The 15,145-nt window shown below is 46.5% G+C and overlaps 1 protein-coding gene across 5 annotated transcripts in view; it reads left to right on the top strand.

Annotated features, from left to right (window-relative positions):
• mtmr12 (myotubularin related protein 12) overlaps window positions 1-15,145 on the top strand; it is a 72,954-nt gene that overhangs the window by 23,585 nt on the left and 34,224 nt on the right. For all 5 annotated transcript variants that reach the window (XR_013546170.1, XM_078394917.1, XM_078394983.1 and 2 more), the window contains exons 3-5: window positions 4,598-4,737; window positions 7,225-7,297; window positions 10,407-10,543. Coding sequence is in view for 4 of the 5 variants with exons in the window: in XM_078394917.1 (XP_078251043.1) it covers window positions 4,598-4,737; window positions 7,225-7,297; window positions 10,407-10,543 (350 nt within the window). In the remaining variant the exon portion in view is untranslated. The remainder of the gene's footprint in view (window positions 1-4,597; window positions 4,738-7,224; window positions 7,298-10,406; window positions 10,544-15,145) is intronic.

The following is a 15,145-nucleotide window of genomic DNA, read 5'->3' on the forward strand; positions in this document are numbered from 1 at the left end:
CCATGGCTGAAGTCGCCCTGATGGACGGATGTGCCAGGCCATGAATGGCCTCAAAAACCTTACGCCGCAGAGCGGCAGGCACCACCGGGTGAGGGCGTGGGAGAGTAACGTCGCACCACAACTTGGTACCTGTGGGGCCACACGCCACCTGCTCTAAACGCAGTCCCGAGGTTGTGGAGGCGTACACCGCGGCAGTTCCTTCCAGGCGCTGAGCCTCCGCTAGCTCCTGGAAATCCACATGTTTACCAACCACGGCTACGGAGGGAATGGCCGGCCGGGACAGGGCATCAGCAACGGCATTCAGCCTACCCGCAATATGACGGACATCGGTCGTAAACTCCGAAATGAGGGTTAGGTGCCGCTGCTGGCGAGCCGACCACGGATCAGAAACCTTAGCAAAAGCGAATGTCAAAGGTTTGTGATCCGTGTAGGCCACGAAAGAACGGCCTTCTAAAAAGTAACGGAAGTGCCGGACTGCTAAATAAAGGGCCAGGAGCTCCCTATCGAACGCACTGTACTTGAGCTCCGCTCGAGAGAGCTGCCTGCTGAAAAACGCAAGAGGCTGCCATTCACCGTCAACCTGCTGCTCCAAAACCCCACCCACCGCCACGTCTGAGGCATCCACCGTCAGAGCTGTGGGGGCGGAGGAGCGCGGGTGCACCAGCATGGTGGCATTGGCGAGGGCCTGTTTGACCGCAACAAAAGCCGTCTCCGCAGCTACGGACCATACCAACTCCGCGGGGTTACCTGCGAGACATTGAAAAAGGGGACGCATAACCCGAGCTGCTGCAGGCACGAACCGATGATAAAAATTGACCATGCCCACAAATTCCTGCAAGCCCTTGATGGTAGTCGGGCGGGGGAAAGAGCGGACCGCGTCCACCTTAGCTGGTAAGGGAGTGGCACCGGCCGGAGTAACCCGGTGACCCAAAAAATCCACCGCGGACAGGCCGAATTGGCACTTGTCCGGATGGAGAATCAGGCCATGGTCTTGCAGCCTCTGGAACACCGTGCGGAGGTGGACCAAGTGCTCCTGGACCGAACGGCTGGCAATCAAAATATCGTCTAGATAAATAAAGACAAACGGCAACCCTCGACCCACCCGGTCCATCAGACGCTGGAATGCCTGAGCTGCATTTTTAAGGCCGAAAGGCATACGCAACCACTCAAACTCCGAACGGGGAGATGGTCGCTGTTTTCGGAATATCCGGCGGGTGGACCGGGATCTGATGGTATCCCCGCACCAAATCAATTTTTGAAAATATTGTCGCCCCCTCCAGGCTAGCTGAAAAGTCCTGAATGTGTGGAATCGGGTAGCGGTCCGGCCGTGTTGCCGCGTTGAGTCGACGGAAGTCACCACATGGTCTCCACCCCCCAGATGCTTTGGAAACCATGTGCAAGGGGGAGGCCCACGGACTACTCGAAGGCCGAATAATTCCCAACCTCTCCAAGTTTAGGAACTCCTCTCGCGCCCTGGCCAGCTTGTCGGGTGGGAGGCGCCGTGCCCGGGCAAAAACCGGCGGCCCTTCGGTTGGAATGAAATGGACAACCCCGTGCTTCTCCGAAGGTGAATCAAAACGCTGGACGAGGAGCTGCGGGAAGTCGGCCAGGACCGCATCGAACTGACCGGGAGCTGTGGTAATGGACTGGATGACTAGGCTGGGTGGGGCGGCGCTTGTAGAAGCCTCTGGCCCAGTATCCCGAGGCCGTACATCAGCCGAGGGTTGTAGGCCCCTCCCTCGGACGTCTGCGACCAAGGAAAACGCCCATAGGAAATCTGCCCCCAATATGGCCTGGCCCACATCCGCAACGATGAATTCCCAACGGTAAGTCCTGGACTCGAAGGACAGGGACATGGTCCTTTTACCGTATGTACGGATGGTGCTACCATTCACTGCAATTAGGGGCGGGCCCTTTTCCCCCACTCGAACTTCACAGTCATAGGGGGGCACAATACTTACGACCGCTCCCGTATCCACTAGGAAAACGATCCCGGTACTCTGATCCGTAGCGTAGAGGCGGTGGTTATGGCCAACCGAGACTGCCTCTACAGTCGATCGGCCCAGGCGTTTCCCGGAAACGAACACGGGGATCTACAGCTTCGGGCCTCGCTGCCCCACCGCCGATGGAAAGAGCACCAGCCACGCCTATCCGGCTCTGTTGGTCGAGCCCGCTGCCAATGAACAGGCGCCGCCGCCCTCTCTTGGCGGGCCGGCTGCGCAATAGCGGCCGATGCGTCGCTCTCCCGGCCGCACCCCCGACTGCCGCTGGGCCTCGAGACCCGGTTAATGGAGCCGTCTCGGGCGTTGCGTTCCCTCACGAGCGTGTCTGCCTTCTCGGCGAACGCTACCGGGTCTTCAAAAGGGACGTCTGCCAACACCAACCTGACATCCCCAGGTAGCTTCTCCCGGAAGGCCGCTTCGAATATCATGCACGGCTGATGGTCGCCCGCCAAAGCCAGCATCTCGGACATCAGCTCCGACGGCAGCCGCTGCCCCAGGTCTGGCAAATGGAGGAGCTTCAGAGCCCGCTGGCTCTGGGCCCAGCCGAAGGTCCGCAGCAGGAGCTTCTTGAGCCCCACGTACTGGTTCGTTTGGGGTGGACTGGTCAGGTATCGGCTGACCCGCGCAGCCACCTCCGCCTGCAGACAGCTCACCACGTGGTGGTACTTCTCCTGGTCTTCCTCCACCTTTTTGAGATGGAACTGTGATTCTGCCTGCACAAACCACAGGTGCGGCTGATGGGCCCAGAACGGCGGTAGATGGATTTCGCCCGCGCTCGCTCCCGCCTGCGACATGCTGCTGCTTTCTTCCTACGTTCGAGGTCACCAATGTAGTGAGTCCAGACGAGTGGTATTATCTAAATCCTTTATTAGTATAAAACCCGTAACAAACGCGACAGACTTCTTTCTGGACAAACACTAACTTCACTCCTAATCTAATCTCTAATCTAACGTTTGGCGCCAAGCATTTAAATACCCCGCGCTTCCTCACCCCGTGACCGTAACCCAATCCGAGGGTTCTATTACCTGACCAATCCCTATGTCCCTACAATATATGTATTTGGAAAGACATGGGTTGATTAGGGATGTCAGTATGGCTTTGTGTGTGGGAGGTCGTGTTTCACAAACTTGTTTGAGTTTTTTGAGGAAGTAACCAAGAAGGTTGAGGGCAGAGCTGAAGATATGGTCTATATGTACTTCAGCAAGGGCTTCAAGTTTACTGCATGGTAGGCTGCTCAGGAAGGTTTGCTCGCATGGGATCGAGGGAGAGCTACCAACTGAATACAGAATTGGCTGCACTATAGAAATACGGTGGTGGTGGAAGGTTGTTTTTTGGAATGGAAGTCTGAGATTAGTGGCATGCCACAGGGCTTGATGCTGGGCCCATTGCTGTTTATGTTAACATTTTTATGTTAACAATTTGGATGAGAATATACAAGGCATGATTAGTAAGTGTGCAGGGGACACTAAAACAGCCAATATTGCAGATGGTCTGGATGGTTATCAGGAATTGAAGCAGGATCTTGATCCATAGACAATGCCCAAAGTCCACTGTGTAGAGGTGAATTGGACGGTGAATTGGATTAGCTTATGGGAGGACTGTCCCGAAGCCTGATAAGAGGGGACAAAGCTGTTCCTCAACTTGATGGTGTGTGCTTTCAAGCTTCTGTACCTTCTGTCGGACACGAACAGGTGGAAGAAGGAATGACTGGAGAGGTCTTTGATTATGTTGGCTGCTTTTCCAAGTCTTTGTGAAGTGTAGATGGAGTCAACATTTTGAACTGGGGCTCCTTCAATCTGATCCTGACCCAAAACGTCATCTGTTGATTTCCCTCTACAAGTGCTGCCTGATCCGCTGAGTTTAAAAAAATGTATTATTGTGCTGGTTCTAGGCATCACACATTATCAAGGACTAGACGGGCGTGGATCCGTTGGGTCCAAACCTCTCCTGCAGGCCCGGCAACCCCCGTTGGGTCCAAATCTCTCCTGCGGGCCCAACAATCCTCCCCCAACTGACGACCCGTTGCCGGCTGGGGAGTCTCCCGTGGTCGGGCGAGGGGGGAGAGGAAAGGGGAGAAGGAACCACTCATCCTGGCCCCGGGTTGCTATTACGGTGGCCAGAGCGAGCCGTGGACCCGTTGGGTGCAAACCTCTCCTGCAGCGGCAGCTTGACAGTGGCGGCCATCTTCTTTGACCCTCTGCCGCCGCGCTGCACCATGGGTGGAAGGTCAGGCACGGGGTATGCCGGTCCTCCCGGCGGGGGGTGGAGTGCATTTGTTAAAGTTTATTAAGTTAATTGCTTTTAATATGTAAGAAAACTTGATCAATCGAGACTGCAGGCGAATGATGAGTAAGGTGGGCCTAAAATTGTTGTGCTATCGTGTACCGTTTTGGCTGTATTTTGGGTACGTACAAACTAACAAAGCAACAAGCAAACAAGCAAGATGAGAGTTTTAGTAATATAAATATAATATATAGATAAATGTTTGTTCCTTGGTGAAAGGGTTTAACTGGGATGATGTTTTCATTTTCTGTATGTCAATATAACTAAATGATTTGCTACAATTTTAATATTTTCCACTTTGTCTTATGTAGGGGAACTTGTAATTTGTGAAGCAAACACTGTTGTGAAATATAGTCGGGAAGATTCCTTACAACGGGGCTTTTATGGAAAACTCATCTGTACAAATTTCAAGATTTCCTTTTTAAGTGCTGAACAGCTGATGGATGATGTGGTAAGCTTTGGTGAGGCTTTTCCAATAGTGTCTCCTTAACCTCAAGATTTTGACTATCCTGGAGATCAGGCAGCAGGCAGAATACAACCATTGGGTTACCTTTCAAGTGACACGTTTGGAAATGTATCACCAGTTCCTCTTTTATTAGCCAGCAACGCTGGGAGTACCTCAATCAGACGAGCTACTTCTACTTAAGAAGGCGGCTGACGACAACCTACTTGAGGATGAGAAATCAACCTTGAACGCAATGACCATGGCCCATAAAGAATATTTTAAGTAGTGCTTTGTGTGCTGGAGGTGCATCTGAGTTTTGTAGATGGCTTCTAATTTCAGTGTATGGAAGGGCTGGAGGCCAAAGCCTGTGTTATTCTATGAGGCTTAAATAAGACACAAAATGCTTGAGTAACTCAGTGGGTCAGGCAGCATCTCTGCAGAAGTGGAATAGGTGACATTTCAGGTAGGAACCCTTCTTCAGACTTCAATCTGTCTGATGAATGGTTCTGACACGAAACGTTGCCTACTCCTTTTCTCCATAAATGCTGTCTGACCCACTGAGTTACTCAAACATTTTGTGTTTATCTTCAGTATAACACCGTCTGCAGTTCCTTCCTACTCATTTTGTACGGCTTCATCCAGTTTGTTTTGGGAAGCTAAAATGTTTGGCAGAGGCCAAAATGAAGTTGTCAACTGGCAAGGGGCATTGGCTGGAATGCTGGTTTGCCATAGCAGATTTGAAGGACAGAAGCAGGTGTGTGCTTAAATAAAGCAACTGGTTTGACATTGGAACCAGTAACTTGAATATAGGAGGAGCTTTGAGTAGGAACAAATCCTGGCAATGGAAACATGATGCTGCTGATAACACCGATTGCTTAGGAGAAAGTGCTAGATCACGTGTAAATATTTTGGTTCGGAGAAAGTTGTTTAAATTGGTTTGGTTTGCTTTTGTGGAAAGCCTGCAAGCGTGTGAAAGCCATGAAACGTGGACTCTGCTGCCTAGAAGAGTTATGAAAGGTTATCTGGAATGTAATAAAATTACATCACTTTAGTGGGAGGGGGGTGACATGAAAGGTGAGGGATCAGTGTGGGGTTGCATGTGTCCAAATAGCTCCCTATTTCCAGGATGGGTGAGAGAGGAGATGCAGTAACATGTGTTGCATGTCTTGTGTTTGCGGAAGAAGGCACCTGCGGATGAACGGGTTGGGTTGAAATGGGATGGGTGAACCAAGGAGTTGCTGAGGCAGTGGTGTCTGCAGAAAAGGGTAGGGTTGAGAATATGTGACTGGTGTTGAGATCACATTGAAGGTTGAAAACTCTTATTTTATGACTAATTGGAGCATGGTATAGGGGGGTTGAATAAATGGCAGACTTTTTTTCTTGATAAATAAATAGGATTGGAGTTACCTGTTTCCAACTGTTCAATGAATAATAGTCCTGTAAAGATTCCTGATGCATTTGCAGGTTGTGGATTATAATTGTATGTGCAGTCAAACCTGCACTGATGATCAAATTTGCCATTGGAAATGCAGGTGCGTGTGGTAGTGGTGTTTCCAATAAATTGTTTTGGAAAATTATATGGAAAATAAGGTGGAGCTGAAGCCCATAATTATGTAAATAATTGGGAACAAAATGGCAAGTTGATTGAGAATGAGGCATTTAGTGGTATAAAATATTTATGGTGTCATTACACCATTCATTATGTCCATTTGCTTTGCTTTTGATCTCTAAATGAACCATCTACTACAAGAGAGTGGTTGATAGAATATACAGTTTTGCAACAATTGTACAAGTTGTTGATGTGATCATGTCCAGAATCACATATTCAGCGTTGATCTTCTTGCTTAAGAAAAGGTATATTAGCTCAGGGGAGGACCCATTTGGGTAATTTCTAGGATGGAAGATGCGGTCCTAAAAGATAAGCTTGAGTATCTGGATCTGTTCTCATTGGAAATTAGACAAATGAGAGGTGATCTTGACTGGATAGATGCAGGGAAGATATTTCTTGAGATAATCAAGGATTAGGGGGGTTGAAATATCAGAATAGGGGGTCAACCATTTAAAATCCAAATGAGGAATTAATTCAGAATGAAGAATTTTTGTTCGAACTTGGGAGTTGTGGAGGCCAAGTCCTTCCTTATTTCAAGTTGGCAACAAATAAACCCTTGGCTGATGGGGGTGTCATGACTTGTATGGGACACGTAGAAAAGTGTAGCTGAAGCTTAGACCATTTGTGTTCTTTTTTGAATGGCAAAGCAGGCTTGAGAGATCTACTATTGGTTATAATGTCACTATCTTTGCTCCCAAACGGTAATGCCAAAGTAAACATGTAACTGCAAGACTTGGGGAGGGGGTTGGGGGGAGGGGTGGCGGTGAGGGGGGGTTATCTAGGATTGTTGAGACCTTGATGGCTGTGATTATGAAGGAGACCTAGCCATTGGCCTGATACCCTCCTTTTATATCTGTGTAAATGTGTCTTTCCTATAATTTTAGGAACAATCCTATAGGAATAAACTGATGGGTGAAAATGACATATCCTTACTTTGCGTGGACCAGATATTTGGAGGTAATGTAATGAATAAAGGCCGTGGAACTAATGTTGCTCTAGTATTTTGTGGTTTGTTGATTACGTACCTACTGATTGTGACCACTGCAGTGTTTTTGTGTAAGTTGAGCACAGTGCTCGGGATTAGTCAATTAAAGTCTTCTAGCCTTTTCTGCCATTCATTTACATTTTTGTTGACCATTGTTCGCTTCCCAAGCAAAGATGGGGGTCGTAGTGAGCAACGCGGGGTCCCACTGGGGACGGTCCTCTCTCCCATCCTGTTTACCATCTACACCTTGGACTTCAGATATTACTCCGCCTCCTGCCACCTGCAGAGATTTTCAGATGACTCTGCCATTGAGAGCTGCATCAGTGAGGGGAGGGAAGCTGAATACAGAGGTGGAGTCAACGACTTTGTTGAGTGGTGTGGGCTGAATCATCTGCAGCTCAACACTGACAAGACTAAGGAGTTGGGGGACTTTAGGACATTGTCTCCATCAACGATGTGGATGTGCAGTTTACCAGGGAGTACAAATACCTGGGAGTGTACCTGGACAGTAAACTGGACTGGTCCAGGAATGCTGAGGCTGTGTACAAGAAGGGACAGAGCCACCTGTACTTTTTGAGAAGGCTCTGCTCCTTCAACGTCTTCAGTGAGGTGCTGCAGATGTTCTACAAATCTTCTTCGCTGCCGTGTGCTGGGGCAGCAGGGCGAAGGCTGTGGACGTCAATAAGGTCAACAAACTCGCCAGGAAGGCTGGCTCCGTCCTGGGGGCGGAGTTGGATTCTTGGGAGGTGGTCTTGGAGGGGAGGATGCTCCTCAAACTGCGGAGCATCCTGGACAATACAGCTCACCTTCTCCATGACACACTGATCAACCTGAGGAGTACCTTCAGCAACAGACTGGTTCCGTCAAGATGCAGGACAGAACGCCTCAGGAGATCCTTCTTCCCTGTGGCTCTCAAACCTTACAACTCCTCCCCCTTCTGTAGTGGGGTAGACGGAGACTGAGATTGCCCCCGCCCCACCTTCTCAATCTTTGCGCATTCCCAAAGCCTTACCACTCATCACTTTATTTTCATGTTTCGTGTATTTTGTGTTTTTTATGACTGTTGGCAAATTAATTTCCCAATAAAGTTGTATTGTATTATCCATTCGGTTTGCCAGCCTTGGATCATTAGATTTTAGAGTGGAAACAGGCCCTTCAGCCCACTGATTCCGTGCTGACCAGTAACACTATCCGACACACTAGGGACAATTTACAATTTTACTGAAGCCAATTACCCAACAAACCTGTACATTTTTGGAGTGTGGGAGGAAATGGGAGCATCCGGAGAAAACCCACACGATCACGGGGAGAACATACAAACTGTATAGACAGCACCCGTAGTCAGGATTGAACCCAGGTTTCTGGCGCTGAAAGGCAGCAACTCTACCGCTGCGCCACTGTGCCACCCTTAATCTGTAATAACCTCAGTTTTGATTTTTCTTGACCGGCTTGCCAGCTGCCATTCCCTGCTGAGGCTTCTACACGTGTGCTACATAATATGTATTGTTGCGTGACTGCAAGGAGCAATTGTTACCTGCGAATGTTGAGCCTTATTGTAAGGAAAGCCTTTGAGAGAAAGGGCTTGTTAAATAATTATTCCATTAACTTTGTTCACATCCCACTCAAACAACATAACCTATTGCTTCAAAGACAGGGGATCAATGAGTTGTGTTTTACATAGGGATCCGACAAAAGTAGCGTTAAACTGTCCTAATACATATGCCGTTATACATGATTTCATCTTGTTATTCATGCAGTTGTCTTGACCTTGATAATCAATGAAGTAAGTTTGAAATCGTGTTGCTGTTATTTGAGAACCAAATTGTACACCTCAAGTGTTGGCAAAGTGCAATGGAACTGTCTGTCCACTTGAAAATACGTTTTTTTTAAAAAACTATTTTATTTTTTACTATTTAAAGGATGCCTTCAGACATGTACTTTGCTCAGTCCCTCACAGCCTTTTGATATTTCAGATGACAGTTACAACTAACATGGTTTATTAAATAAAACCAGATTGCTAGAAACATTTAGCTGATCAGGCAATATCTGGAAAGAAAGAGAGAAAGTTAGTCACTATACTTTTATCAGAACAAGGGAAAATCAGAACTTGAACATGTTTAAGATACGGCGAAGGGAAAGGGTCGGGGTCGATTTGTCTGTACGTGGGAGGGGCATGGGGGAAGAGAGAGGGGAAGTTTTTGGCCTCCATCACAGTGAGGGGGTGTTTGGAGTCACTGTGATGGATGTTTGTGTTGGGGTTGTGTCTTGTGTTTTCTGTACTGCTGGCTAAGTAATCTCGTTCGGAACGAATGACAAATAAAGCTATTTTGGATTTATTTATTTTTTTGGGAAAGGGTGGAGAGAACGAAGGGGGTATCTGTGATAGTATCATAACCAAGACAGACAATGTCTGAAGATGGTGGCGTTGGCTATCTTCATGCTCTGTTACGATGAAATATAGACCTGAAATGTTAACCCTGCTTCTCTGTTCACAGAAGATAGATGCAAAAAGCTGGAATTACTTGGCTGGTCAGCATCTCTGGAGAAAACTAAAAATGGTGGTTTGGTTAAAGTGTTGATTAATGGCAAGGTTGACATGAGAAATTTATAATTAACCATTCATTTCAAATGTCGACTGCTGCCTCGTTCGCGGCAGATCCAAATCTGGTTGCCCCTTTACGTCCTGCTCCAGAAACCTGAGGAGACACACTTTAGCTGACTCACAAGTGCAGTCCTGAAGGAAAGTGTAGAGTTGGAGTTGTCTTTCAACTTTAACAGTGGACGGAGGACTCATTGACTGCCTGGGGTAGAATGGAAGATATATACTGATGCTATTTAAATGAACAGGAAATATTATCTCGGGGCTGCTGGCTTATATATGTTCCTTGGTGCACATCACTGAGAGCAGATTAATTGCTGTTGATGGGAATATGTTGTGCACAAATTTGGCAACCCACGTAATAACAGCGATAACATTTCAAAAATATTACATTGATCAAAAAGCAAAAGAAGTTGATGGGTGCTGCTCAGACTTGCAAATCGTTTCAGGTGAGCCTGTAACTTTTGTATGTTTTCTTTCAGTTTATGATGATAAAAAGAAACCGTTGCTGCCTGGTGCTATAAAGAACAAAATTCCTGAGAAGTTGCTTCTCTACTGCAAAGACTTTCGGGTCTTTCAGTTTGGTTTAAGATATTCCAAGGAAGAGGATGCAAGAAGGGTAAATAACAATAAAAATTTCTGCCAAGAATAGTTTAATCAAGGATTTCTTGAATATTTTTGCTATTTTTGAAAAATGCTTTTACAGTAAATGTCCTTCATGCCATGTTTGAAATTATTCCTTGCTTGCGAAAACCATGATGTGCATGAGTAAGCCACATGGTGATTACCTCATGATACTGGACAGGATGGCCATATTTAAACAATTGTATTCCCATAAAATTCTCAAAAGCATGGATGTTTTTAAGGAATTTATTTTTCAAAGCAGAATGTGATGTATGGTGGTTTTTAAAGCACTAACTTTCAATAGACAATAGACAATAGGTGCAGGAATAGGCCATTCAGCCCTTCGAGCCAGCACCGCCATTCAATGCGATCATGGCTGATCACTCTCAATCAGTACCCAGTTCCTGCCTTCTCCCCATACCCCCTCACTCCGCTATCCTTAAGAGCTCTATCCAGCTCTCTCTTGAAAGCATCCAACGAACTGACCTCCACTGCCTTCTGAGGCAGAGAATTCCACACCTTCACCACTCTCTGACTGAAAAAGTTCTTCCTCATCTCCGTTCTAAATGGCCTACCCCTTATTCTTAAACTGTGGCCCCTTGTTCTGGACTCTCCCAACATTGGGAACATGTTTCCTGCCTCTAATGTGTCCAATCCCCTAATTATCTTATATGTTTCAATAAGATCCCCCCTCATCCTTCTAAATTCCAGTGTATACAAGCTTAATCGCTCCAGCCTTTCAACATACGACAGTCCCGCCATTCCGGGAATTAACCTAATGAACCTACGCTGCACGCCCTCAATAGCAAGAATATCCTTCCTCAAATTTGGAGACCAAAACTGCACACAGTACTCCAGGTGCGGTCTCACCAGGGCCCGGTACAACTGTAGAAGGACCTCTTTGCTCCTATACTCAACTCCTCTTGTTACGAAGGCCAACATTCCATTGGCTTTCTTCACTGCCTGCTGTACCTGCATGCTTCCTTTCAGTGACTGATGCACTAGGACACCCAGATCTCGTTGAACATCCCCTCTTCCTAACTTGACACCATTCAGATAATAATCTGCCTTTCTATTCTTACTTCCAAAGTGAATAACCTCACATTTATCTACATTAAACTGCATCTGCCATGTATCCGCCCACTCACACAACCTGTCCAAGTCACCCTGCAGCCTTATTGCATCTTCCTCACAATTCACACTACCCCCCAGCTTAGTATCATCTGCAAATTTGCTAATGGTACTTTTAATCACTTCATCTAAGTCATTAATGTATATCGTAAATAGCTGGGGTACCCCACTGGTCACTGCCTGCCATTCCGAAAGGGACCCATTTATCCCCACTCTTTGCTTTCTGTCTGTCAACCAATTTTCTATCCATGTCAGTACCCTACCCCCAATACCATGTGCTCTAATTTTGCCCACTAATCTCCTATGTGGGACCTTGTCGAAGGCTTTCTGAAAGTCGAGGTACACCACATCCACCGACTCTCCCCTGTCAGTTTTCCTAGTTACATCCTCAAAAAATTCCAGTAGATTTGTCAAGCATGATTTCCCCTTCGTAAATCCATGCTGACTCGGAATGATCCTGTTACTGCTATCCAAATGCTCAGCAATTTCGTCTTTTATAATTGACTCCAGCATCTTCCCCACCACTGATGTCAGACTAACTGGTCTATAATTACCCGTTTTCTCTCTCCCTCCTTTCTTAAAAAATGGGATAACATTTGCTATCCTCCAATCCACAGGAACTGATCCTGAATCTATAGAACATTGAAAAATGATCTCCAATGCTTCCACTATTTCTAGAGCCACCTCCTTAAGTACGCTGGGATGCAGACCATCAGGCCCTGGGGATTTATCAGCCTTTAGTCCCATCAGTCTACCCAAAACCATTTCCTGCCTAATGTGGATTTCCTTCAGTTCCTCCATGTTGATCTTGATGTATTAACACATTAATTTCTAACAATATTGTAGTATGTTCATCACATCTCTCACAACTGATAGACAATAGGTGCAGGAGTAGGCCATTCGGTCCTTCGAGCAAGCACCACCATACAATGAGATCATGGCTGATCATTCCCAATTAGTACCCTGTTCCTGCCTTCTCCCCATACTCCTGACTCTGCTATCTTTAAAAGCTCTATCTAGCTCTCTCTTGAAAGCACTCAGAGAATTGGCCTCCACCGCCTTCTGAGGCAGAGAATTCCACAGATTTACAACTCTCTGACTGAAAAAGTTTTTCCTCATCTCCGTTCTAAATGGCCTACCCCTTATTCTTAAACTGTGGCCCCTGGTTCTGGACTCCCCCAACATTGGGAACATGTTTCCTGCCTCTAACGTGTCCAACCCCTTAATAATCTTATATGTTTCAATAAGATCCCCTCTCATCCTACTAAATTCCAGTGTATTCAAGCCTAGTCGTTCCGGTCTTTCAACATACGACAGTCCCGCCGAACCGGGAATTCCTAGTAAACCTACGCTGCACGCCCTCAATAGCAAGAATATCCTTCCTCAAATTTGGAGACCAAAACTGCACACAGTACTCCAGGTGCGGTCTCACTAGGGCCCTGTACAACTGCAGAAGGACCTCTTTGCTCCTATACACAACTCCTCTTGTTATGAAGGCCAACATTCCATTGGCTTTCTTCACTGCCTGCTGTACCTGCATGCTTCCTTTCAGTGACTGATGCACTAGGACACCCAGGTCTCGTTGAACGTCCCCTTTTCCTAACTTGACACCATTTAGATAATAATCTGCCTTCCTATTCTTACCACCAAAGTGGATAACCTCACACTTATCCACATTAAACTGCATCTGCCATGCATCCGCCCATTCACACAACCTGTCCAAGTCACCCTGCAACCTCATAGCATCTTCCTCACAGTTCACACTGCCATCCAGCTTTGTGTCATCTGCAAATTTGCTAATGTTACTTTTAATCCCTTCATCCAAGTCATTAATGTATATTGTAAATAGCTGCGGTCCTAGCACCGAGCCTTGCGGTACCCCACTAGTCACTGCCTGCCATTCTGAAAGGGACCCATTCATCCGCACTCTTTGCTTTCTGTCTGTCAACCAATTTTCTATCCATGTCAGTACTCTACCTCCAATACCATGTGCTGTAATTTTACCCACTAATCTCCTATGTGGGACCTTGTCGAAGGCTTTCCGAAAGTCAAGGTACACTACATCCACCGGTTCTCCCCTGTCCATTTTCCTAGATACATCCTCAAAAAATTCCAGAAGATTAGTCAAGCATGATTTCCCCTTCGTAAATCCATGCTGGCTCGGAATGATCCTGTTACTGCTATCCAAATGCTCCGCAATTTCGTCTTTTATAATTAACTCCAGCATCTTCCCCACCACCGATGTCAGACTAACTGGTCTATAATTTCCTGTTTTCTCTCTCCCTCCTTTCTTAAAAAGTGGGATGACATTAGCTACCCTCCAATCCACAGGAACTGATCCTGAATCTATAGAACATTGGAAAATGATCACCAATGCGTCCACAATTTCTAGAGCCACCTCCTTAAGTACCCTGGGATGCAGCCCATCAGGCTCTGGGGATTTATGAGCCTTCAATCCCATCAGTCTACCCAACACCATTTCCTGCCTAATGTGAATTTCTTTCAGTTCCTCCGTCACCTTAGGATCTCTGGCTACTAGAACATCTGGGAGATTGTTTGTATCTTCCTTAGTGAAGACAGATCCAAAGTACCAGTTCAACTCGTCTTCCATTTCCTTGTTCCCCATAATAAATTCCCCTGCTTCTGTCTTCAAGGGACCCACATTTGCCTTAACTATTTTTTTCCCCTTCACATACCTAAAGAAGCTTTTACTATCTTCCTTTATATTATTGGCCAGCTTACCTTCGTACCTCATCTTTTCTCCCCGTATTGCCTTTTTAGTTTTCTTCTGTTGTTCTTTAAAAGAGTCCCAATCCTCTGGCTTCCTGCTCTTCTTTGCTATGTTATACTTCTCTTTTATTCTTATGCTGTCCTAGACTTCCCTTGTCAGCCACGGGTGCCTCTTACTCCCCTTAGAATCTTTCCTCCTCTTTGGGATGAATTGATCCTGCAACTTCTGCATTATTCCCAGGAATACCTGCCATTGCTGTTCCACCGTCTTCCCTGCAAGGGCCTCCTTCCAGTCAAATCTGGCCAGCTCCTGCCTCATGCCTCTGTAATCCCCTTTGCTATACTGTAATACTGACACTTCCGATTTTCCCTTCTCCCTCTCAATTTGTAGATTAAAACTTGTCATATTATGATCACTGCCTCCTAATGGCTTTTACCTTGAGTTCCCTTATTAAATCAGGTTCATTACACAACACTAAATCCAAAATTGCCTTCTCCCTGGTAGGCTCCAGTACAAGCTGTTCTAAGAATCCATCTCGGAGGCACTCCACAAACTCCCTTTCCTGGGGTCCAGTACCAACCTGATTTTCCCAGTCTACTTGCATGTTGAAATCTCCCATAACCACCATAGCATTACATTTGCGACATGACAATTTTAGCTCTAAGCCAATGCAGTGATCTCCAAGCCAATGCAGTGGTAAAAAAAAACAACTGATTGGTGATGCTTGCATACTAA

Source organism: Rhinoraja longicauda, chromosome 1 (genome assembly GCF_053455715.1).
Source record: "Rhinoraja longicauda isolate Sanriku21f chromosome 1, sRhiLon1.1, whole genome shotgun sequence".
Classification (NCBI taxonomy): domain Eukaryota; kingdom Metazoa; phylum Chordata; class Chondrichthyes; order Rajiformes; family Arhynchobatidae; genus Rhinoraja; species Rhinoraja longicauda.